The sequence below is a fragment of the Xenia sp. Carnegie-2017 genome, unplaced genomic scaffold (genome assembly GCF_021976095.1).
Source record: "Xenia sp. Carnegie-2017 unplaced genomic scaffold, XeniaSp_v1 HiC_scaffold_19, whole genome shotgun sequence".
Lineage (NCBI taxonomy): Eukaryota > Metazoa > Cnidaria > Anthozoa > Malacalcyonacea > Xeniidae > Xenia > Xenia sp. Carnegie-2017.
The window spans coordinates 4949316-4971821 of record NW_025813481.1 but is presented as its reverse complement, the minus strand read 5'-3'; the positions used below and the strand labels follow the sequence as shown (position 1 = coordinate 4971821).

The 22506-nt window shown below is 32.7% G+C and overlaps 8 protein-coding genes across 8 annotated transcripts; 2 read left to right on the top strand and 6 right to left on the bottom strand.

The window, feature by feature from the left end:
- Positions 1-924: 924 nt before the first annotated feature.
- On the bottom strand, positions 925-6904 carry LOC124438966 (pectin acetylesterase 8-like). The gene is made up of 9 exons (XM_046989160.1): positions 6435-6904; positions 4122-4359; positions 3698-3830; positions 3439-3621; positions 3211-3298; positions 2710-2882; positions 2464-2572; positions 1703-1930; positions 925-1178 (listed from the first exon to the last, which is right to left on the bottom strand). The coding sequence occupies exons 1-9, from the start codon at positions 6637-6639 to the stop codon at positions 1105-1107; spliced, it is 1431 nt and encodes a 476-aa protein (XP_046845116.1). The 5' UTR covers positions 6640-6904; the 3' UTR covers positions 925-1104.
- A 1225-nt stretch (positions 6905-8129) lies between these two features.
- On the bottom strand, positions 8130-11213 carry LOC124438967 (barH-like 1 homeobox protein). Its single transcript, XM_046989161.1, has 3 exons — positions 10832-11213; positions 8887-9233; positions 8130-8571 (listed from the first exon to the last, which is right to left on the bottom strand). The coding sequence occupies exons 1-3, from the start codon at positions 11004-11006 to the stop codon at positions 8293-8295; spliced, it is 801 nt and encodes a 266-aa protein (XP_046845117.1). The 5' UTR covers positions 11007-11213; the 3' UTR covers positions 8130-8292.
- A 900-nt stretch (positions 11214-12113) lies between these two features.
- Positions 12114-13657, bottom strand: LOC124439660. Its single transcript, XM_046989956.1, has 3 exons — positions 13017-13657; positions 12879-12918; positions 12114-12641 (listed from the first exon to the last, which is right to left on the bottom strand). Exons 1-3 carry the CDS (start codon positions 13190-13192, stop codon positions 12249-12251), a joined length of 609 nt encoding a protein of 202 aa, XP_046845912.1. The 5' UTR covers positions 13193-13657; the 3' UTR covers positions 12114-12248.
- A 280-nt stretch (positions 13658-13937) lies between these two features.
- On the top strand, positions 13938-15722 carry LOC124439654 (calponin homology domain-containing protein DDB_G0272472-like). Its single transcript, XM_046989947.1, has 6 exons — positions 13938-14310; positions 14447-14495; positions 14592-15019; positions 15095-15158; positions 15234-15345; positions 15440-15722. Exons 1-6 carry the CDS (start codon positions 14167-14169, stop codon positions 15672-15674), a joined length of 1032 nt encoding a protein of 343 aa, XP_046845903.1. The 5' UTR covers positions 13938-14166; the 3' UTR covers positions 15675-15722.
- LOC124439662 (DNA repair protein SWI5 homolog) lies at positions 15494-17030 on the bottom strand. Its single transcript, XM_046989958.1, has 4 exons — positions 16789-17030; positions 16568-16619; positions 16183-16390; positions 15494-16109 (listed from the first exon to the last, which is right to left on the bottom strand). The coding sequence occupies exons 1-4, from the start codon at positions 16818-16820 to the stop codon at positions 16045-16047; spliced, it is 357 nt and encodes a 118-aa protein (XP_046845914.1). The 5' UTR covers positions 16821-17030; the 3' UTR covers positions 15494-16044.
- A 93-nt stretch (positions 17031-17123) lies between these two features.
- On the bottom strand, positions 17124-18446 carry LOC124439661. Its single transcript, XM_046989957.1, has 2 exons — positions 17895-18446; positions 17124-17681 (listed from the first exon to the last, which is right to left on the bottom strand). Exons 1-2 carry the CDS (start codon positions 18241-18243, stop codon positions 17503-17505), a joined length of 528 nt encoding a protein of 175 aa, XP_046845913.1. The 5' UTR covers positions 18244-18446; the 3' UTR covers positions 17124-17502.
- A 565-nt stretch (positions 18447-19011) lies between these two features.
- LOC124439653 (4-trimethylaminobutyraldehyde dehydrogenase-like) lies at positions 19012-21212 on the top strand. Its single transcript, XM_046989946.1, is given in 8 exon segments — positions 19012-19484; positions 19569-19724; positions 19794-19910; positions 19913-20055; positions 20127-20267; positions 20334-20522; positions 20586-20815; positions 20914-21212. Coding segments are annotated over 8 exon segments (1569 nt in total). The 5' UTR covers positions 19012-19099; the 3' UTR covers positions 21122-21212.
- LOC124439659 (surfeit locus protein 2-like) lies at positions 20793-22341 on the bottom strand. Its single transcript, XM_046989955.1, has 5 exons — positions 22189-22341; positions 21902-22053; positions 21709-21809; positions 21413-21628; positions 20793-21344 (listed from the first exon to the last, which is right to left on the bottom strand). The coding sequence occupies exons 1-5, from the start codon at positions 22282-22284 to the stop codon at positions 21217-21219; spliced, it is 693 nt and encodes a 230-aa protein (XP_046845911.1). The 5' UTR covers positions 22285-22341; the 3' UTR covers positions 20793-21216.
- Between the last annotated feature and the right edge of the window lie 165 nt (positions 22342-22506).

Below are 22506 nucleotides of genomic sequence, written 5' to 3'. Positions count from 1 at the left end.
CGAGCGCGCGGTCACGCATGGAGTCCATATAAATTACTAATAAATGCGCAAAAATTACCCTTTTACATATTGGCCATTTCTTCCAAAAATATTTCTCAAACCCGTCCATTTTAATAGTAGAATTATTATTTGCGATTTTCTATACATGTGAGTCCAATTTTGTGGTAATCAAAAAGAGGAAAGTTAAAGAAAACATTTGTTTTCTTTGAACAACTTGACCGTCGTTTGAGCGATGTTCTTGAGTTCGCAAATGTGCGGAACTCATAAGCCAAGTCAAACGAACTAAACCCTAAACTAGCCGAGTAGCCGTGAGCAGTCATAGCCGAAATGGTAAAAAATGGTAAAGCTATGGAATGAAGTATGGAATGAAATGAAACCTCCATGTAAAAGAATAAGTTTCCAACACCACAGGCGAAACTTTGTTGTTTAGAATTTTACAAAAATATAAAATGTAACGTCACCTAGGTGATGAACAAATCAAAACAAAGTTAGGAATTATTTTCATGATTTACATGTAATAAAATTGCTGAAACATAAATCCTCACAAACGGAAAAACGTTAATGTTGAAGTATTATATATTGATAAGAAGAAGAAAATACACAAAAACTACAATTTCATCACGACAAGCCTGTTTCGTGATTTCTCACTCTATATCATATATATCATACATAAAGACATATCACTTTATATCACATATAAAGACATATCACTTTATATCACATATAAAGACATATCACCTTAGTTCTTCGAGTGGTTCTTTCGTAAGATTAACGTACCTTGTCACTGTTTGTATTGTCAACATAGTTCTCAATGAAGCCTCTTTAATTGTATTAATTTTACAACCATAATATGCCGCAAGAAAATTAACACACGAAAGCTTTCTTACAAAAAATGGTTTCATCTGAATGATCAAATACTCCTGGTGGCAAATGGACAAAGAATATACATATAATATAATATTAAATGTTTTGTAGTTTACAACTGGTATTTACGAATAATGAAATAAAAATATTGCTTCAACTATGTACAGGTAATGCTATGAACTAGCTATAAATATCATGTTTTAAAAAGTTTTTTTGTCAGTGATGTAAAACTCACCATATTTACCATTGAATAAGCGAAAAGATAACAAAGACGTTCATTAATAATGTGCTCATACTTCGTCTTTGTTTTGAGGCTATAAAAATTTTAAAGATAAATGATAAATGTAAAACTTATTTTAAACGTCTAACTTTTCATCTGCTAAATACAAAAGATAATAATTTTAGATCTATCTTTCGTTTCTAATGCATTCGGTAGATGATATGTTTGACAGCTGTAACGAATGTTTTATAGAGCAAAGAAATTTATATGGTGAGATCATTTACAAAATTTTATACAGAATAGACAAAAGGAAATTGTATAAAACCAAAAAAAACAGATGCAGTCTAAGTTCCGTTCTTTATCAACACAAAACTTTGTTTAAATTCAAGTTTTGGTTTAATCAAGTGCATTTCTTTATGAATACAGTTTGTCGAAAATGAATAAAAAATTGTTTACACAAGGTCAGTTTTCCTCTGCACTATACATAAATTTTATTGTTCAACCAATAAGGATGTATGTCGTATTCAAGATTTTTATCTAATAATAAAATGTAATACATCATCTCCTTAACAGAGACTGATCTTCGACACACTACTAAATTTAAAATGACCATATTACCTTGGTTACGACGAGTGGTGGCGGTGAGCTCAATAAGTCTATTTTCTACTGGAGTGACATTACGTTTTACCCCAGTGACAACAATCACAGTCTGCTTACTACAACGTAAGCAGAATTTTGTACAACAAGTAGGGTTACAATACGGTCTTTCTGAAGGTGCATCCACATATGTCCCTTTCCGTCCCCGCGACACATACCATTCAGACAAAGCACCATATGAAGTGACACCTTAAGTGAAAAGTTGGTAATTTCATATTCATGGTTCATTAATAAAAATCCGAATATTTTTTCTTTCCAGATAAATTTCCTTCAAATGAAAATAGTTTAACATTCGAAACATTGATCACAAACAATGAAGGAGAATGTTATGAGAACAAGCAAACTGAGTAGCTTAGAGTCCGCTGAAAAAAGAAAAGATATAATTTCCAATAAATGCAATTCAAACCAACCTAAATGCAATTCTAATTTCCAATAAAAGATCGAATTCTATTATTATACAATGATGGTGCATTCTAAATTGTGATTGAATAAGAATCGACATATATTTCTCAATACCTCGCTACCTACAACAACATTGAAATTTTACTGAAAGTGACATAATTTTTAATGTTATAACTTGAAACACGAAACCACAAAACGTAAAACGGCATAATCTTCCTAGAGATTTGCTCAACTCGCTTCGGCAGATATCATTGACCTCGATCTGAATCATTCTTTATAACATGCTCAGCCACGTGAGAGAATTGTTAAATACAGGATACCTGCAATTTTAAAGTTTTTCGTTATTTCTGCTTCAGTTTGGTTGAAGCCAGCAAATGTGTGAGAAACGCAAGCAGGAGAAAAAACTCCCGATCTTTTGCTTTTTATCAGCTGAAACAAACGAAAAGATTGTGGAAGGATATTGTAAAAAGGAAAATATTTTATTCACGTTTTAAGCCGCAAGCATTGAATAACCCTCAGGAAGTTGTACAAAGAAATACAAGATGCATAAATGGTGAGAAACTTACTCTTCTTATTGAGCGAAAGGTGTTATTTCCAAACTCTCCAAGATATTCTGTTTCACTATGGGTACGAGGAGGTAAATTTACAGCTCTGTATTTGTCGTTATTAAGCTCTTTAAGTTGATAAGAATCCCATCTTGATACCATAACAAATATCGGAGTTGAAAGATATCGAATTACTGTTCAAAGACAAAAAAAACGATTCTTTGATAAAAAATATCATTTGTAGAAATATTCAAAAAAACACTACATAGTATAGGTTAGAAAAAAGTATCATCAGGTAGACGACAGACAAATCTCAATTCTTTGATAAAAAAAATATCATTTTTAGAAATATTCAAAAAAAAACACTACATTGTATAGGTTAGAAAAAAGTGTCATCAGGTAGACGACTGACAAATCTCAATTCTTTGATAAAAAAATATCATTTGTAGAAATATTCAAAAAAACACTACATAGTATAGGTTAGAAAAAAGTGTCATCAGGTAGACGACAGACAAATCTCACCAAATTCTCCATAAAGACAAGCAGCAGGTTGAGGCATCTCAGCACGACAAGATTCGTCCACAAAACCATCCCATAAATATCTAAATAACTGAAAAACAAGATGAATGTCAATGAAGATCAACTATGATAGCATCTTTTAATGACGGGTTACCAACAAGGATTAATGGTGATAATCGTTAAAATAAGAAATATGTAAAAGACAATATGAGACATAATTATCCTTCTGACATAATGCAATGAGCTGAGGAACACCGGAGAACCATATCCTTTGGGTTCAAGGAAATTTCGATAAAGTGTAAACCATCCACCATCATTGTAGCCAAAAATCTTTGCAGGTTTCACCATTTTTGCTACATAATCAACGTTACTGAGCATTCCCAGTCCCCCAGCTGAGGCTCCACCAAAAAGAATCTGAGCAAAAAAAACCACAGCAGTCAAAGAGACCTTGTTTATGTTATTTACAGATGTATATCAAACAATAATTTACCTTGGAGTGTTTGTTGTTAATTTTATAATCTTGGATCAATTGATTAACGATACTAGTCACAATATAATGACCAAGCATGGGCATACCATAATCATGACGACTAGCTTGTTTTCTTCCAATGAAAAGATCTCCACTACATAAAAAAATTGTTGGGTAGTTAGTGTTAGTGTTAGGGTTAGTGCAAGGGTTATATAACCAGGATCAGCTACTGGATAATTCTTTAAAGTAATGAGTTCATACAGTTTGGGATTCTCAAATTAGGTGAATCAATAGCCTAAATAGTCTGCTTTGAACGATTGGCTTGCCTTGAATGAATGCATAAAAGGCAAACTATATCTTGTTAGTAACAAACAAACAAACAAGAAACTGTCCCAAAGAGTGAGAAGTACAAAACAATGAGTGTGTTTTTAAACATGAACACTACCTGCAATAAGGAATGTACACTTTATTCCATTTATGAAAGGTTGGATTGATTGTGGCATCATTTGAAGTCAAAAACGTTCCAGTCATAAACTGAGGAAGATATTTCGACGAGCCAAATGCAGTGTTTCGCCGTTCGTAACATTCAGAAAAGAGAACGCAACTGCCACCAGCTTGCAGGCGAATGATCCAGTTACGATTTCTCTTATTGCGACTGATGTAGAACGCAGCATCAGAACCATCTAAGGCGAAATATGGATGAAAACTAACATCAACGTTATTTATAGAAAAATTAAAAAAAAAATAAAGACCAGAGACACCGCATTCACTAAATATCGCGGGAAACTGATGTTTATTGTACATTGCCTGGACACATAAATGTAATTAGAAAATCAACTTCAAAACATGCAATGGATCTATGTTGGGTTTTTATGTTGTATTGCTAGTTTAATGTCATAACTGAGCAACTCCCTGCATATTTTTATTTCCAGCAAAAATAGCCCCACATAGGGCTCAGGTAAAGCTTTTTTCATGGTTATAAAAATACTTCGATAATTTTTGTCGTGTGCTTTATTCGTAATAACATATATTTTACATCATTTAGCTACTTTAGACAAAGAGGACGTCATGTGAAGATAAACGTCAGATTTCATGATCTAAAGCCAACAAGAGAAGCTTCCAAGACATCTTAGATATAATCTTTGATAACAATCAACTTTGGATTGCACTAAAACAACAAAACGGCAACGTAGCAAATGTCTGTCTTTTTGAAGATTCCGAAGTTATCGTAAGGGTAAATTTCATTATCTTAAAAATTCATTAACAAGCTGAATTGTAACCATACTGTAAAAACACAAAAATAGTTAATATAGTAATAAATAAGAAAGTTTGTCATCTTGTCAAGAAAGGTCGAAAGAAAAATACTAACGCTTTAGATATTTTTCATTAAAAAAAGCATGAAAAATAGCTACGATGGCTACGAATGGTAATGAAGCAACATAAAATAATACCGTATAAACAAAATTAAGATGTGGTATAATATCCTATTGGATAGAAATTGCCTTCGGCAAATGAAAGAGACGCGCATTTTTTTTGAGTTTCGCACTATTACTGTTTCTTGAGACAAGCAGTGGCATTTTTAAAACTGCGTATAATTTTACTTAGTCGAAGTGAAAAAAAAAATTGATGGTTTTTTGACAAGGCGCAGACTGTATAAAAGCTGTTATCATTTAACTCATAATGAGAGTCATTAGAGAAAATACTTGTTTAATAAAATCATAAACGACAAAAATTACCGTTTGTATTTTAATGAAATGTCATGCATTAGCTACATTCGTTGCCAAATGATTGAATCCTACAAACCTATGTTCATTTAAGTTTACAACTGTATTTTTACGTAATACGTCACTATAGCTAAAATAGCTACAAAGATAGAATGGTTTAGGTAGCTACATAACGATGTTTTAAACATCACTCGCTTTTCCCATAAAAAATAGTGTATCATCTTTGAAAAGAACCAAAAATTATTGGTATACTTTATCTTCATGAAATATAGATCAAAAGCTACAAAATATTATTTTGTATTCGCCTAACAAAGCAACAGAGCTAAAGTCTCAATGTAAATGACTGAACGATAAATCACGCTACACAAAAGAACATGCAATAACAGATTTAGCTCGTCCTTCATCTTAACAGACACGAAAAGACGAAGAACGTCTTCAATAAGAGCCTAAAGCGACGGTCGGGTCATGTCACAGGAAAGATAAACTAAACAAACAAATTATTAAGAAGCTTTCGTTAAAATTATCTACGGTAATAAAAGGGAGCTTGTATAAAAGTGCTCACGGGTTTAAAAATCCCAAAGTGCATTGTTAGTAGAAATATATATTTTTATGGAGCAAATAGCTAAAACGATAAAGATTACAAAATACAAGAAAATGATGTTTATACCATGTATACAGAGCTAAAGGTAATAATAAAAAAATGTCAACGAAAGCATGACTACCAGGCATACAAAGGTCTTTTCTAAAAAAATTAAAATACAGACTGGCATGTTCTCCATATATAATAACAACACAAAGAAATCCTTTAGCAGTTAAAAATTTATAATATCCTTATCTCCTTGACATAATTGCCTGATCAGGACGTAGCATACAAGTTTAAAATAGCAAGAAATTTTTTCAACTTTGCGGTGTTCAAGCACAATTTTTCACACCGGAGGAAAATGCAAGCAAGGAAATAAAGTGTAGCTATTTAGTACGTTGTGTGAGATTGTTTAATCTATATAAGAAAAATTATTAATTGATTGATAACTTACCCAAACAACTAGCATTCAGTTTCCTAGCATTGCGTACATAAACTTTACGAAGATTATAATGGTATGTAGATTTCTTATGGCCATCGTGAAGACTATCTTTTCCATTTATTTTCGTCTCTTTATTGATCGCCTTAACCTCGTCGAACAACAAAACAAACAACAACAATAGCATTTCCAAACGTCGTATGATACATAAAAACCACATTATCCGTCGAGAAATCAGAGCGAGGTTCCTTCATGTGCTAGACAAATGAATCTTTTTAAAGTACACCGGTATTGTCTACGATAATAGAATAAAATCCGTGATACTTGTGAAGATTATAACACTCAATGATATATTGAATTCGTCAAATAAACTCCATCAACATGATCAATGAAGTCTGTAAAGTTATTTCCGTAAAGCCCGACGGAGCACTTTAAACTGCAGTTAAATGAAGCATGTTCGCGTGTCTTATGAATGTGAGAAAGTCAATTTGCATGTATAAAAGTGAATATCTGTGAGTCACATAATCAACGCTTACAGGTTATGTAAACAGAAACAAACTTGCAATTAAGATCATTGAATATCGAACTGTCGTCAATCGCCATCTCGGCTCTTTTAATTAAAATATTCTTATCCACCTTGTCTAAAACTTTTTTCCTAGCAACGAAGTTATACGAAATGATTTAAGCCACACAAAGACTTTACAAAATTACCACCAAAGGTTAAAGTTAAAGAATTTCGTAAATGTTTTACAAATTGGCTCAAGTATGTGAAGTATAGAATGTTGGATTTCAAATAACATTTATTTTTTTTTCGTGTAAGGACGGTTAAATTGAAAAATTTATAATTTAGTAATGTTTTGTCTTCTTTCCATAATTTAACAGTTCAGCTTTGAGCGTAAAATTTCAAGCGATTCGAAAGAAAAAGTCATTAGTTATAAATAAATCATCATTTAGTCTTGCTGTGATCGTGGGAACATTCATTCCAAGATGAAGTTTATATCAAGATAGCTTATACCTAACAATCCATAAATATTTGAATTTGTTTCCATATAAAAATTAGCAAATTTACAAGAAAAGTGTTTACTTATTAAACGTTGGGAGCTTTTAACATGTCGAAAAAAAATAAAATACTTACGCTATAAAAAATATAAACATCTAACGTTTAAAAAAATCAACTTCAGATATGGCGAAATGGTTCATAGTTGAAAAACGGACGGTTATATCGTCGAAATGTGCGCGGCATATGTTATAAATTTTTTTTTAAAAGAAAAAATCAACACAGGAAATAACACTATTCATAGATGATTCGAAAACCATCAAAACAATCAACGCATATCACGGTTGCTTAAAATGGAATCCAATAATGAAAGGTGAGAATTTTAAAATTAAAATCTACAAATATTAACCGCATGAAGAAGTCTAATGATTTATCAACTGGAACAATGACATCATTCTAATTTTAAAAAGTGGTAGTATATATAAAGGTTTAGGTAAATAGTGTTTTACAGAGAAGCATCATAAAAAACGCGTTTTTCTGAATCTAGAAGAATATAGAGCAGAAATATAGCAAAACATAATTTTAGTGATTAAGAGACAGTTCACACGAGCACGATAGCCGGGATTCAGCGAAACGTTAAATCATTTTGGCAAATGGAATGCTTACTATAGGCCATGATGAAAATACGTAAAAAGACTACAAGACAAACAATATATTGGAAAGATCACAGCTACACACAACTGTCATTTATTTTTGCCTGCTCAAACTATTTACAATAACTTGTAATGAAGATAATTAGCCTCTGCTTAATCCGCAAAAAATTAGCCGATTTTGAATCGCTTGACTAACATAAGTAGATGAAAGAAACGACGATTTTCAAGTGTGAGAAATCCCAGAAAAACCTGATAGTGAAAAAGTAGATGGTCGGACATCATAGGAAGACGGAAGATTGTCGTAAGAATTATAACGATGCAAATACCATGGACATACAGGGTTAGCTAGGGACACATATGGATTACAAGATGAAAAATGGTTTGGACACGATGGTCGAGGTATGCGAAAACACGTTTGAGGATTGGCAGCAAAATTTTGCAAAGGATCACCCAGACTTTCACGCTTCCATTTTGTTCGTCTATTTTGATACCAAGTTTTTACCTGAGAAAGTTAAAAGCGAAATAATATGCCTTCAGGAACAATTTTCTATGATGAAAAAGTTTAAATCCAAGTTAATATAACTTCATAAAAGCTCACTCACAATAACTAAGTGGTACTTTATAAAATCATCTCATAATTATTCGAAGACGAAATTTTCACTGATCGCTCACTTTGAAAATATTCTTGCAAAAATCGTGTCATTGCAGGAGAAATATCAATGACACTGATTAGAGAGAGCGCGACTTACGTCGTACTCAGAGAATGCGAGTGAGCTTTTAGAAGACGGGCATAAATCACTTATACTGAATCACTTACTTGTTTCTTGCTAAGATTAAGAGCTCGTGCCAGTCTGTCTCGTTCCATTGTTGTGAGATACTTATTGGTCTGGAATGTTTCCTCAAGACATTTTAATTGTACACTTGTGAAAGCTGTTCTTCGTCTTCTTGATTTGCTATTTTTACTATCATTATCATTGTCACGATTTCCGACCTCTCTACTGTCTCCTTCCGTATTTTGAGTCAAATCATTTCGCGAGTTTCCATGTGAATGATCCAAAAGCTGAGGGTACTGACATGATATGTCAAATGGTTTGTTTTCACGAGGTCTAGAGGTCATAGCTTGAAAATCATTACGATGATGAAGACGTTCTCTTCCGATGGTATCTAGATCAAAGAAGATTATACCTGAGGATTCTAACTGTGATATGGTTGTGACTATGCTAATATATAGAGTTTATTGAATACTGGCTACTGATGATCCTAACCATGATACTATCAATCCATCGGTAGTGAGCACTTCAATAGTAAGCTCCTAAAGATAATCCTAACTTGATATTACCAAGTCTGACGGTTCTCCTGTTGCATGAGACAACTAAAGGTGAACAATTTGCTTTCAGATGTATTTAATTTTCAACAAAGATTATTCAAGAAAGACCCGACATGGAGTACGCACATGTGCACATATTTAAAACCAACAGCGTTAATATTGAAAGTATCCTTTCACAACTGTTCAAACGGACGTCTCACTGAGAAAAAAACGAAACGTAGCGGCGGTTAAAGGCAACATTTTGCAACATAAAAGCAGGATATTTCCGCTGTATAATAGGAAAATTTAAACATTGAATATCTTGTTAAACTAAACTTTACCTACTGTTTAAGCTTATTAGCACAACTTCATCGACCGCTTGCGCAAATAAGATATTTAAAACCGCTAAATGCATCGACGACTTCCGTTACAGACAAGCCTACCATAGAGAGAAAGACATTGAACTCTGCAGGAGCTTTGCACTGGCCAGCTAGTAAACTTTGATGTAGTGAAGTTTACAACCATTAATGGCAGAAGTATTGAAAAATTTGTAATAACATCTTATCTTTCAAGAAATCGATGTTTATTGCTTCATAAAATGGCCATTCAACAAGCCATCTTTTTAAACATAAACTATTTCGTTTTATATTCATTGATCTATCAGTACGAATTGTCGGCAATGTGTAGAAAAGAGTATCAATAATACAATACCACGGCCTCTTGAAATGAAAACTTATTACCACGTTGAAAGATGTTGTTTATTTTTGACGATGTATATTTTAGCCACTAAGTATATGTATTTAGAAATGTTTTATGTTGGCAACTGTCTATGTTGAAGGACATGTTGCAATTCTCTTTTAAAAAAATACTGTTTGAACATTTTATGTGTCTTGAAAATATAACTACATAAGAATGACGAAAATGAAAACATTAAATACAAAGATGTTTACTATACTTTAACACACGCGGTGCAATAAAAAAGATCGCCGTCAGCCTTGAGGTAAAAACAGGGAACACCAATCATGTGAGATACAACACACACTCAATATAACATTTAACACCCATGCAGGATAAATCGTGGATAAAAACAGTAGTTTCACGACGAATTTATCTAGACTCAGCATGCATAAACAGGATAAGCTTGTTTGGTAATAAACTAGTCTTTAGCTGAGCGTTTAACACATAAAATAATCACATCTTTAAGATTTAGGTTTTGACAGCTTTTAAAAATACGGCAAGATATTCAGTGATGTAGGAAACGTCTCGAGTTAAAGGAAAAAGCGATATGACACAAAAAGAGAAAGTTTGAAAATTTTCTATCAATTCTGACCGGACGAATATTTTATATAAAAAAAAGGTAAAAATATGTATGTGGCACGTTAATGTATACAAATGGACAAATAAATTAATAAAATTGATAAAACAAATACGTGCAATTCACTTTGCTTTAACATACCTCCAAAAGTCTGATACTCTGACGAAACATTTGTCGGAGAAAAGCCAGAAGAATTCTGAAACCTTGTCATGAACTGCCCATTATAACCTTCATAATCTGGTCTTCTGGAGCTAGCAAGCAACGAATCAATACTAAACACTGTTTGGCTTCCATTGTGATAAGATTGCTGCATCATGTTTAGCCAAAAGGTAAGCACACGTTCTATTCAGAGTTTGATGGACCGACTATCGGTAGCAAAATGCGGAATTTTTTCTCTTTCAATGACCTGAACTCAATGCACCATGGAGTGCGAAATATGAACACGTACGAACTTCAAACTGAGAAAAAAATACACAAATATTAGCACATTTGTAAAGCTATACTTATATTTGTGATTTTACATAAGAAAAAAACATAATTGTGATTTAGTAATAACGATAATAAAAAACAATGTTCAAAAGTAACGTGAAATAATTTCATACCTTTATAACTTCAAGTTTTTTCTTCACATCAACAACTAAGGTCATGTGTTTTTAATGTACTTTAGCTAAACGCGACAAAATTTCTTCAAAATGACCAGCTAAGCACCGGAATTATATACTGTCGCGTTTCATTGTGGAGATACGTTTCATCCTTTTTAAAAGCTTTACAATTTTATAAAAATCGCAGCGGATGATTTAGTCCGGTTTGTCGTAAGATATAAAATAAAAATTAAATTTATTTGATCAAAAAACAAATCTCCATAATTTCAGGTTTTAGAACATTTAGCCACACAATGTATGCAAATGAGATAAACGCGAATAGTGACTACAGTCACAAAACAATTTTATCAAATAAACAACCTCTACAAGAGTGAAACGATAGTGGTTTGAAGAAAAATGAGCAACCCCGTCGATTGTCGTAAAAAATATAAAAAATGGATGCATTGAGGATGAATGATACAAATTTAAATGAATAATAGTGAAGACAAACATGGCTCATTTGGCGGGGTAATCAAACCTTTCTTGACAACGTGTTATGTTTGAAAAACAAAAACGTATACTTGTTTAAAAATTTTAAGTCGTTTTAACATTTTATAAAACACAACATGAGAATTTTGAAGTTAACTAACCACTCAAGATGCATTTGATTTCATCGTAGAGTCGTAACGAATAAACGACGAAGAGGAAATTAGCGAATGACGAAACTCCCAAATCAATTTTTTTCAAAATCGATCGTCTTTTTTTCAAATGACATTTGTTGATTAGTGTTGATAAAACAATTTTTTTGAACGAACGTACTGGAAAATAAAAAAACGACTCAATTCAAGAGAAATATAGACAAACAATACTTGTATCTTTACTTTAGTTATATCAATAAAATATTTAGTGTTTTAACAAATCATACATATAAGTACAAAGTATTATCACGACATAAAAACATATTCAAAATTTGATATTCATGAGTTCATAAAAATACTATGACTCCTGGATTTTGGATTTACATTGTCATAAAAATCAAAAATTTTCTGAACATTGCTTTTGTATTCCACACGATGGTTTGTAGGAATCATATTAATAGCTTTTGAATGAGGACTTTCCATTGGTAGTTTTTGAAATAGTTGTGTTGTCAGCAATGGACTCAAATCATTAGACTTTTGCGAGATTGTTTGAGGTGAAATGGAGGATTGAATGCACATACCTGATCCGCAAGCCTTATGTATCTTCTGTCGACTCTGTGGGGCTGATCTACATGGAGTCCTTTGCCATGTTCCATAATCAATTTTCTTACATGAAGTACTAAATGGCTTACCTGTACCATTCAACACCATGGTTTTAGAAAAGCAATGGACCTATAACAGATAATACATAAATGTTTTTAGGTAATACCATTGTATGTGATTAGACACCTTACAGTATATAGCTTAGGAAATGGGAAAAGTCAAAGAAGAGTGGCAAAGAAGAGGAAAGAAAGAAAGAGGAAGAAGAGGGGAAAAAAGAAGAAAAGAAGAGGGATTATATTTCAATCCTGATTGACCAACAAATCTAGTTATAGCCATGAAAAAAATTTTGATAAATCAACCTCTCACCAGTTGATTTTTATTCTTCTTGAAAACTCTCAAATTCCCACTAAAAATAAACAAAAAAAGTAAACTGTACAGCATCACAACTAAAGACAATTTTATATATCAACAAAATAAACCAGCAGATGTTGGCCTTTTTCTTACCAATCTACACCAATATTTCTACTCCAAACTCTCTCACAATCTTTAGGATGAATCCATTTTCTTCCAACAAAACAACCAGATTGTGGAATTGAAGGATTTGTGTAATCCATATTTGATGAACTACTGAAGGTAGCTTCATCATAATCATTTTTTGGAGATAAGCTCACAATATTCATCTCCTGTTTTTCTGTACGATAATTAGTGAAAACGTGACCATTCTTTTCCTGACGCTGTAGCAACCGAGTACACCTTTCTTCCTGTCTCTTGTTTTTAACTCGTCTGTACTTTTCTATATACTGGGACGCTTCAGGAAAATGCTCAAATTTAACATCGTAATCATTCAAAATTTTTGTCTGCCATGGAAATCGTTGATGATGTGAAGTTGACAGTTTTTTAATTGGTTTGCAGTTTTCCTTGGCATCGAGCTTCACATCTTTGGCAAACTCCACTTTGTGGAGACTATCAAAACCAAACCAGCTGCAAAATCCTTGCTTGACAGTTGAACCTCGCCATCTTCTGTTGAAAAAGTTGATTGTCTTTTTGTTGACTCGTTAAGCAACAAAATATCTGGAGAAAATAGCATTTCCATTGCATTCAAATGATTTAAATTCAGAAACGATAAACGAGCACAGAGTTTAAGCAGCCATTTTGTTTTGCTGGGAGAAAGGTGACTCAAGGAAAGACGTGCAACCAGCAACCTGTTGTCTGTGTTACAAGTTGTATTGAGAAGACTGCTTATTAGTTGTGAGCATTGATGGTTGTTTGTGAGCCATACATCATAATATAAACATCTAAACCATCAATTACATCATTACGAAAATTGAGAATAAATAGATTAACATATTAACTAATATCAAAGGCTTTTGGTTTAACAAATAAATCCAAGTTATTCAACGGTCATTTGATATCATAAAGCGTAAATTGTCTTATGAGGTTGCCAAGAGACATTCATTGTTGACATTTTATGGGCAAAGAAAAGATTCCTTACTCAACACGAATAAATAATATAGAGAAGATCAAAATATTATGGAGACAAAGGTGCTTTAAATATACAACGTTTTTGCAATGAATTTACAAGAATACATAGGCGATACGAAAACAGACAGTCTCCCACCGGGATTTCTCAAAGCTATGAAAATTAAGTATAGACATGAAAAGTCTAAAGTGTTTCTTGGCGTGGAAGACAAAGTTCAACACACTGGAAAAAGGAAATCGTGAGGTTGAAGTTCTGCAAAATAAAAAGACTTGTAATGAAAGTGTTTCTCCTGAACAACAAAGACGTCAATCTTTTCCCGTAAGAATAACTGTAAAAATCGTACTCTGAATGTGCTGCTTGAAAATTGAATAAAACAATCTTGGTGTTTATTATGCTCAGTGTTTGAAAGTAAAATCAATGTCCCATTATGTAAAAATTTTAATTGTATTTTTAGAGTTTTATGAAGTGGAGAGTTCCTTCACGTTTGCTAAAGCAAGATAACGGTAAGTATATGAAGGTGTTTGACGAATTACAAAATATTGAAATATGTAGGGTTTTTCTTATGATCATTAACTTTGATACGTATTATCAATTATTAGACCTTGCGTCAAGTGACAATGATAGAGATAACATCGAAGAAAATATTTCAATCACAAGTAGAAACGTACAAACAAAGTTCAAGCAACCCTTGTCAAGTATTTCAAGAGAAAAAATTACGAAACCAATTGCTAATGATGTAATCAAAATAGCCAAACAGAAAGAATTGAAAAAAGGCTTGATGCAATCAAACCGAGATAATAAAATGAAATTGAAAAATATCGATGTTAATACATACGACAATGATAAATTGCATAAAAACAACTCAAAGCTTGATGAAAAAAATGAAAATGACACATGCGCAAAATCACAGAAGAAACATTCAATAAAGTCAGCTAATGAGCGGGAAACAAAATATAAAGAGAAAAGATATGAAAAAAGCGCCAGTTTGATGTTGCCTATCCTGAATGAAAGAAAACCACGTGATGAGGTAAGATGATAAATGACATTTGTTGTATGTTGTGTGATAAGATTGCAACATGAGACTTTGTGATGTTTTATTTAGTTAAAACAAACTCCTCGAAGAATGAAGAAAATACGTGAATGGATAAAGAAATCGTCAGACGACGGTTCGTAGATGTTAATCAACATTGTTTGCTATCTCGAAATTGAACATGCTTTTAATCATCTTGTTTTTTCATCAGAGAAAATTGCTGCATTGCAGTTATTGTCAGCGTACAACATGAGCAAAAACGATGATGACAAAATGGAAAAGAAAAAAGATGAAGTATCGTTGACGATATATTCCTTAGATAAGTATGTTACTTCATGACTTTCTCGCTCATTCAAAAGTTGAATTGCGTTCAAATATTACAGAATGTATGAAATACATTTTGTTATTTGATTAAAGGCAGAAAAAAGAAGGAAAAATTGACCAACGACAAGAAAAAAAAGAGAGCAAAACTACAAAAGAAATCCAATCATTTATGAGCAAAAAACAAAAAGGAAATAATTTAAAAACATGGCATCATATGCGTGAATATCCTTGTGTTAATGTCAATAATTCTAGTGCATTGTTTGATTTACCATCAAAGATTTATCAACGTCATTTTGTAATTCATCCAGAATGGATTCATACTTACTAAATAATATGTTCATGCAACTTTTTGATAAATATATTCACTTAAATCATATCTACGAGGTTTTGTGATTAATTTTGCAAAAAACTGCTCAAAATCATGTCTCTCTATGTTATGCATGGATCAGAGATGGGGATTGGGAATTGGTAGCAGAATGAATGAATTAGTACAGTCCTTTTCATATGACAACTTGCACCAGTCCTTTTCATATGACAACTAACACCAGTCTTTTTCATATGACAACTAGCACCAGTCCTTTTTCATATAGCAACTAGCACCAGTCCTTTTTTGCATTCACACTGTTATTTTAAGCATGTAGTCGACATTCAAAATAAAACACTGCCTCTCTCCCTGAATGATTACCTTTGATACTTTATCAATCATTGACATCAAGACCATACTCTTCGTACAACATTTTGGTAGTTTTTCCCTGGCATTCAGCTGCAGTATAGAAACAGACGAGTTACTATGGTCAAAAGAAAATTCACTATTTAAGATTTAATCATATGAGTACCTAATTTTCCAAGTAAAAGCTGTCCAAGATCCTTTATGTCATTGTATTCATGAAGTCTATCAATATGCAATTGCAGTTCATCTTCTGAATATTCAATTCCTATTCCATTTATTTCATCCTCAACAATGGTGATTTTTTCTTTTAAAATGTCAATGTCTGATTGTTGTGCTTTTTCATTTTTTCCAGAACTCTTGGCTTCTGTCATCATCTGTAACATATAAATTTGATGCCAAAATTTTACAGTGTGCAAAAAAGCAAAACTTAAATTTGAATAGTCCCGAAGGGGAACGGGGGGGGGAGGGAAGGGTGAGTTGTAACAGGCTTTTGTTATCAATAAAAAAATATTCGACGAAAACTAACACGTTACTTCATCATCCAAACTTACAGGAGACTTGAAAGGTCGTTTCAGTTTTGTTTTGGAAAATTGTCTTTTGTGACTAATAAAAAAAGGTTAAATTATGCTGATATTAAAGTACTACATATCTGCAAGCTGAAACTGCGAAGTAGGAACTAAATTCAATTCAATTTTAAAGAGTCAGTAACTCATTAAATTGATATATCTTGAGTACGAAATGGACTCAAAATATACAATCAATATCAACATACTTTGTTGGAGTTTCACGGCTATAACTTGCCATTTTTCTTGAAGAAAACGTCTTTCAACTTCTTTCAAATTCCGCCATTTTGTTGGTGATTTTAAGTTTCGCGCTCTTTTGAAAGCCGCTTTTTTTTTATTTACTTTGCAAAACGAGATAATTTACCGGAAAAATGCAACAACCTCGCCATATTCTCGCTTTCTTATAAATATATGATGTGTATCTGTGTATGGCAACTTCAAAGCTCACATAGACATTACATTGTTGAAAAAAGTAATTTGTTTCTCTTAGCATTGGGAATATCTGCCAAGAGAGTCGGAAAAAAAAGCTTAAAATTCGAGAATATTTAAACTGGCACACATAACAAACATAAATATATTCATATAATTATTATTCGTTACTACATAATAAATACATCTATAATTACATACATATATATATTTATTGAATGAGTGAAAATTAGTGTTATCAATGAGTACCAATGCATCCAATGTAAACTTATCCAAGGGTGAGAGAAAGCAAGGAGGATTAAAGTTGATACAAAAGACACAAGTAGAAAAGAACAAAAACCTTGGTTTATGAGAAAAAGGATGCCATAAATCATAGGAAATGATGAGTTGAAACAAAACATATGCTTGTTTACAAGGTTAAACCCAGATCAAAACTATAGAATGCAAACTACGGCATTCATCACAAAAGCATTAACTCATGAATAGTTTATATATCACAGCATGTTTGGTAATGTATTATCATCTATGATTTTTACAGTTTTAATGCCATTCTTCTTAGCCACTCTAATATTTTCCTCGTCATCATCAAAAAGAAGTATTTCATAGGACTTTATTTTTATCTTTGTAGCCTTGTAGAATTGCTTTGCAGCTGATTCAATATGTGACTGTTTACCTAGAATTGTTGCAAGAAATATATATTAATGTATATGAAAGATTACAACTCCTTATCTAAAAGCTGTTATCTATGTAAGAAAGCCTTTATCTATTTGTGGCCAGATATTCATTGAACAATAAAACTTGATTAAGATCTCTAAAATTAATAACTGCTGAAACAGATTCAACTACAGTTCAAGCAATGTCTTGATAACGAACTTCATCAGATTACCTTCTTTTCTACAACGAGGATGGGGTTTCCAATCATTGGTGTTTCCTCTTATACAGATCCTCTCAACTTCTTTTTCAGTAAAAACTTCTTTTAGTACATTTCTAACCAAGTCTACTTGAGGAGAAAATGTAACAATGGCAACAAAAAGTCCATGTCTTTGAGCTTCTCTTATAAATTCGGTAAATCCAGGGCGAATTCTAGTCGCCAATGGTCTTGCAGTGAACATCCAATTGCCACCAGTATGGACGGACACTAGCGTCATGTCGAAATCTACAGCAATCAATTTTATACTTTCATTTATTGATAATCGCTTTACAAGTTGATCATAGGATTTCCCCGAATCCGACATGATATATCCTAAAACAGTCTTCAAACAATTATAAAACGTTGATTCCTAGCTTGTTATCCAAAAATCCAAGCTCCAGATCATACGATTTCTATTCGTCGGTTTAATAACATCTTCACCATTTTGACGAAGTTCCTTATCGCAACAATATGGACAATTGTCAAATCATTGCCTATGTCAAGCATCAACAAAAATAGGCTAAAAATACATTCTTTACATCATTATATTGACCGGACGTTTGTCAAAAATAAAGACAGAAGTCCAATATACAATAAATCAGTTCCTGCTGGTTCACAGTTAAAAGACCGTCAATTGCGAGGGAGTGTGAATACTAGGGGGAGAGGTAAACAAAGGCCATTTTAAAAAGCATGAAAATAACAATAACAGGATTTTGGTCTTTTAGAGGGAGTTAACTATTCACTGTTATTTTTAATATATTTGGAAGATAAAGACAAAACAAGTTTGTCAATTTCCGGGCATTATCTATATGATTTACGCACATCTTAAAGTTCGTGAACTTTTTATGGAAATGATTCAATATTTAAGTGGCACACACTAAAAACAATATTTGTGGGCGTTTAATATACATCATTATAATGATAACACGACAAAATTACAGTGAGCATATGCTAAGACTTTTAATTTGCAACGTTCAAGTAACAGAGAAATTATTAAAAATTCGAAAAAAAGAATGGAGATAAGGAATAATTAGGAAAATGATGTAGCTAATCAGATATGCCGGTGTATAGAGATCAGTTTCTCCCAAGCACTGATCTCTATCTAAGTACAAGACAACTGAAGTAAGAGACAAAACAGAGACTTATCTACTGAGTACTGAGTGGTTTAACTATTGCACATTATGCTAATTTCAAAAATGTCAATCCTAATGAGACCATATAAAGGTTTTGCATATAATATAACTGTATTACTTAAGATCAATCCAAATTGTCGGTCATTTTCAAATCAAAAATTCCTGTCAAAGTTAAATTTTGTGAATGGCGAAAGAGTTTTTGCTTCAAGTTCTATGACTTATGACTTAAGAGAACCAGCAACAGGAAGCTTACTAGGTGAAATTCAATGTTCAAACAATAACGATGTTGCATTGGGAATGGCATCTTGTGTTGAAGCATTTGATACATGGTCTACATACTCTGGCAATGAAAGAGCTAAGGTTCTGATGCGAGCAGCAGAAATCATAAGGAAGAGAAAAGATGAAATTGCCAAGTGGGATAGTGTTGATACAGGTTTGCATGTGAATGATGCATGTACCTGCTGCAGCTCTCAAATACAATGCCATAAAACTACCTAATCAGTAAATTATGTCATAGGAAGATGCATAAAAGAATTGGAAGCTGATGTAGATAATGCTGTTGAATCACTAGAATACTTTGCTTCACTCGCATCCACATCAGTTGGACATCATATCAAATTAGAAAATGGAGACTTTGTATTTGTTACTAAAGAACCATATGGAGTTGTGGCAGGTATAACCATTGTCCTACAAACTAAGAGCTTTCCATCTGTCTAAAATACACATATTGTATTGCATATAGCAATTGGCTCATGGAACTTTCCATTCTGTGGAGCAACATGGAAAGTTGCACCAGCCTTGGCTGCTGGTAACACAATGATATTTAAACCATCACCCTTAGCACCAATTACCACTCGATACTTGCTGAGATTTTGTATGATGCTGGTGCTCCACCCGGTACTCTAAATATTGTACAAGGTGATGCAGAGACTGGTACCATATTGTGTCAAAATAGTGATATTGCAAAGGTTTCATTTACAGGAGGAATACAAACTGGTACAAAAGTGGGTTGCATTGCTATATTGATTATTTGATGGGGAAATGAATTGTTTGTTAACAAATTAATATCATTTAGATTATGGAAACATGTGCTATGGGAATAAAGGATGTTACCCTCGAACTTGGTGGAAAGTCACCATTGATAATTTTTCCTGATTGTGACATGGAAAATGCCATCAGTGCAACTTTAAATGCAAACTTTGAGCTTGGAGGACAGGTATATTACTTCATGTAAAGACTTGCACATAGTGATCCACATCTTCATGTCCATAACATTTTCCAGTCATGCACAAATGGAACAAGAGTGTTTGTCCACGAAAGCATAAAAGATGAATTTACCCATAAAATTGTTGAAAGAACAAAAAAAATTAAAGTTGGTCACCCAGCTGACCCAAGTGTTCAAATGGGAGCAATGATTTCTGAAAGTCACTTGCATAAAGTCCTGAATTATATTCAGTCAGCAAAAGATGAGGTTAGTTGTCTAGGAATAGTAACTTATAATGAACCATTGGCATGCATGATTACTTTGCTGTAGGGAGCTAAAGTTTTGTGTGGTGGTGAGAGACTTAATATGTCTAATCCAAAAATCTCAGGAGGATATTACCTTACACCTTGTGTGTTAAAAAACTGTCATGATGATATGAAAGTTGTATGTGAAGAAATATTTGGTCCTGTCATGTCAATATTGAGTTTTAGTACGGAAGAAGAAGTTATTGGCAGAGCAAATGCAACACAATATGGCTTGGCCAGTGGCGTGTTTACCAGGTGCTATTGTTGTTTGTCTTTTAAATAACATATGTATAACTTATTCCAACATATCCAAGTCAATAAATGTGAAATATTCTTTCTGTTTGCAATTATAGAGACTTGTATTGTGCATACAGAGTGGCATCAAAGATGAATGCAGGAACCTGCTGGATAAACACATACAATATATTTCGCCCATTTTTTCCAACAGGAGGCTTTAAAATGTCTGGTATTGGACGTGAAAATGGTCTGCATGGATTTGATGCTTACACTCAAAGCAAAGTTGTTTATGTAGGGAATAAGAGAATTGAATCACCATTTTAGGATTTGGAAAATGCACAACTTATAAGAAATGTTTGGATGAATTTGAATAATAAATAGTATTTTTCTTTCCCAAAGAGATTCATCATCAAAATGAATCAAATCCTTTTTTTCTTGTTTCTGACTACAATGTTATTACTTATTTTTCGCTTGCCTTTTTTTGATTGCAGATCTTCATTATTTTTCTTCATTTTTTTCTTTCTCTCAATATTTGGTTTTTCTTTTACTAAAAAAGTCATCACAGATATAAAAAAAGCAATTCAACTTGATCATAATTTCAAAAACTATTTATACCTGTCATCATCTCTCCATTTTTCAAAATGTCAAAGTTATAATTGTCTCCATTATTTTTCTCGCATTCTTTAAACTCCACATCAAGATCTGCCGCTTCCTCACTTTCTGACTCAGAAACTGTAGGAGGAACCCACAGTTCAGCTCTGTCTTCCATACTTTCTTCCCTTTCACCATTTTCCTCTTCAGGTGAACTGATTTTTGAAATACAACTTGCATCTACGTAAATATAGAAATAATTCATTTGGACATCTTGTGCTCTAGATTCTTCTCCACAAAACAGCGAAATATTACTAAACTGTTAAGAGCTATTTGAAAGCGTTTTCCGTTCAGATGGAGACGTATGTGGTGAGGAAGATTGTTTATGTATTTCTCTGTAAGTTTACAGTACAATTGACCTCTAAAAATCGAGAAAAAAAGCTAAGTTCATCGCTTGTCGATGTCAATGTCCCAATCTAAATAGCTCAATCTCAGTTATCAGACTTATCTCACCGTCTTTTTTCAACAAGATGTTCGGATACAAGGTCTTTTTCTGCTTTTGTTAGCGTGTTTTTGCATACATTTCTATATTTCTTGCCCGTTACAAACATTTCAACAGCTTTCAAGTCATACGGCATTTCATGCGATGTAATTTCACAGACAACCTACAAGAAAGATGCTCTTAAAGATTCAACACAGTATACACCATGTGCTTTGTATGTAAGTTTGATTACATATTTTAGAGACAAAACAGTTACGGTTAGAAGTGAATATTATGACAGAAACTTTTTCATAACTACCTTCGTCTTGTCTCCATCAAATTTTTGCACACTGAGACTTGGATATTGTTTCAAAAGTTTTTCCCATTCGTCATTATTACGAATGTCGTCCGCCATTTTAACTTCTACTGTTTTTTGTTTCCATCCACTAAAACAACGTGTTTAACAAATCACCATAGACACTGTAAAAATATCCATATTAATTATTACCAATTATTAGTAATTATTACTAAGTATTAGTAAGGCCAACTAAATGAACAATTATAAGACCTTTTCCAATCTGAATTTAAGAAAAAAATAGCAAGTTTGAATCTTTGCAATACAAGTGATAAAATGAAC

What these genes read in the sequence shown, in the direction of transcription:
- LOC124439662 (XM_046989958.1), bottom strand. Translation starts at nt 16,820, where the DNA reads ATGGCAAGTTATAGCCGTGAAACTCCAACAAA. An exon ending in AGCCGTGAAACTCCAACAAA is followed by an intron (nt 16,620 to 16,788) that starts GTATGTTGATAT and finishes TTTTTTTATTAG; the next exon opens with TCACAAAAGACAATTTTCCA. An exon ending in GCTTTTACTTGGAAAATTAG is followed by an intron (nt 16,110 to 16,182) that starts GTACTCATATGA and finishes TCTATACTGCAG; the next exon opens with CTGAATGCCAGGGAAAAACT.
- LOC124438967 (XM_046989161.1), bottom strand. Translation starts at nt 11,006, where the DNA reads ATGATGCAGCAATCTTATCACAATGGAAGCCAAACAGTGTTTAGTATT. An exon ending in AGAGTATCAGACTTTTGGAG is followed by an intron (nt 9,234 to 10,831) that starts GTATGTTAAAGC and finishes TCTTTGATCTAG; the next exon opens with ATACCATCGGAAGAGAACGT. An exon ending in TTAATCTTAGCAAGAAACAA is followed by an intron (nt 8,572 to 8,886) that starts GTAAGTGATTCA and finishes TAACTTTCTCAG; the next exon opens with GTAAAAACTTGGTATCAAAA.
- LOC124439659 (XM_046989955.1), bottom strand. Translation starts at nt 22,284, where the DNA reads ATGGCGGACGACATTCGTAATAATGACGAATGGGAAAAACTTTTGAAA. An exon ending in TTGATGGAGACAAGACGAAG is followed by an intron (nt 22,054 to 22,188) that starts GTAGTTATGAAA and finishes TCTTTCTTGTAG; the next exon opens with GTTGTCTGTGAAATTACATC. An exon ending in CATCTTGTTGAAAAAAGACG is followed by an intron (nt 21,810 to 21,901) that starts GTGAGATAAGTC and finishes CTCGATTTTTAG; the next exon opens with AGGTCAATTGTACTGTAAAC.
- LOC124439661 (XM_046989957.1), bottom strand. Translation starts at nt 18,243, where the DNA reads ATGTCGGATTCGGGGAAATCCTATGATCAACTTGTAAAGCGATTATCA. An exon ending in TCCTCGTTGTAGAAAAGAAG is followed by an intron (nt 17,682 to 17,894) that starts GTAATCTGATGA and finishes CAACAATTCTAG; the next exon opens with GTAAACAGTCACATATTGAA.
- LOC124439660 (XM_046989956.1), bottom strand. Translation starts at nt 13,192, where the DNA reads ATGAATATTGTGAGCTTATCTCCAAAAAATGATTATGATGAAGCTACC. An exon ending in AGAAATATTGGTGTAGATTG is followed by an intron (nt 12,919 to 13,016) that starts GTAAGAAAAAGG and finishes GTTTATTTTTAG; the next exon opens with TGGGAATTTGAGAGTTTTCA. An exon ending in AGAAGAATAAAAATCAACTG is followed by an intron (nt 12,642 to 12,878) that starts GTGAGAGGTTGA and finishes TATCTGTTATAG; the next exon opens with GTCCATTGCTTTTCTAAAAC.
- LOC124438966 (XM_046989160.1), bottom strand. Translation starts at nt 6,639, where the DNA reads ATGTGGTTTTTATGTATCATACGACGTTTGGAAATGCTATTGTTGTTG. An exon ending in GTGTACATTCCTTATTGCAG is followed by an intron (nt 3,831 to 4,121) that starts GTAGTGTTCATG and finishes TTTTTTATGTAG; the next exon opens with TGGAGATCTTTTCATTGGAA. An exon ending in TCCTCAGCTCATTGCATTAT is followed by an intron (nt 3,299 to 3,438) that starts GTCAGAAGGATA and finishes CTTGTTTTTCAG; the next exon opens with TTATTTAGATATTTATGGGA.
- LOC124439654 (XM_046989947.1), top strand. Translation starts at nt 14,167, where the DNA reads ATGAAAAGTCTAAAGTGTTTCTTGGCGTGGAAGACAAAGTTCAACACA. An exon ending in AAAGACGTCAATCTTTTCCC is followed by an intron (nt 14,311 to 14,446) that starts GTAAGAATAACT and finishes TTGTATTTTTAG; the next exon opens with AGTTTTATGAAGTGGAGAGT. An exon ending in AAAGAAATCGTCAGACGACG is followed by an intron (nt 15,159 to 15,233) that starts GTTCGTAGATGT and finishes TTTTTTCATCAG; the next exon opens with AGAAAATTGCTGCATTGCAG.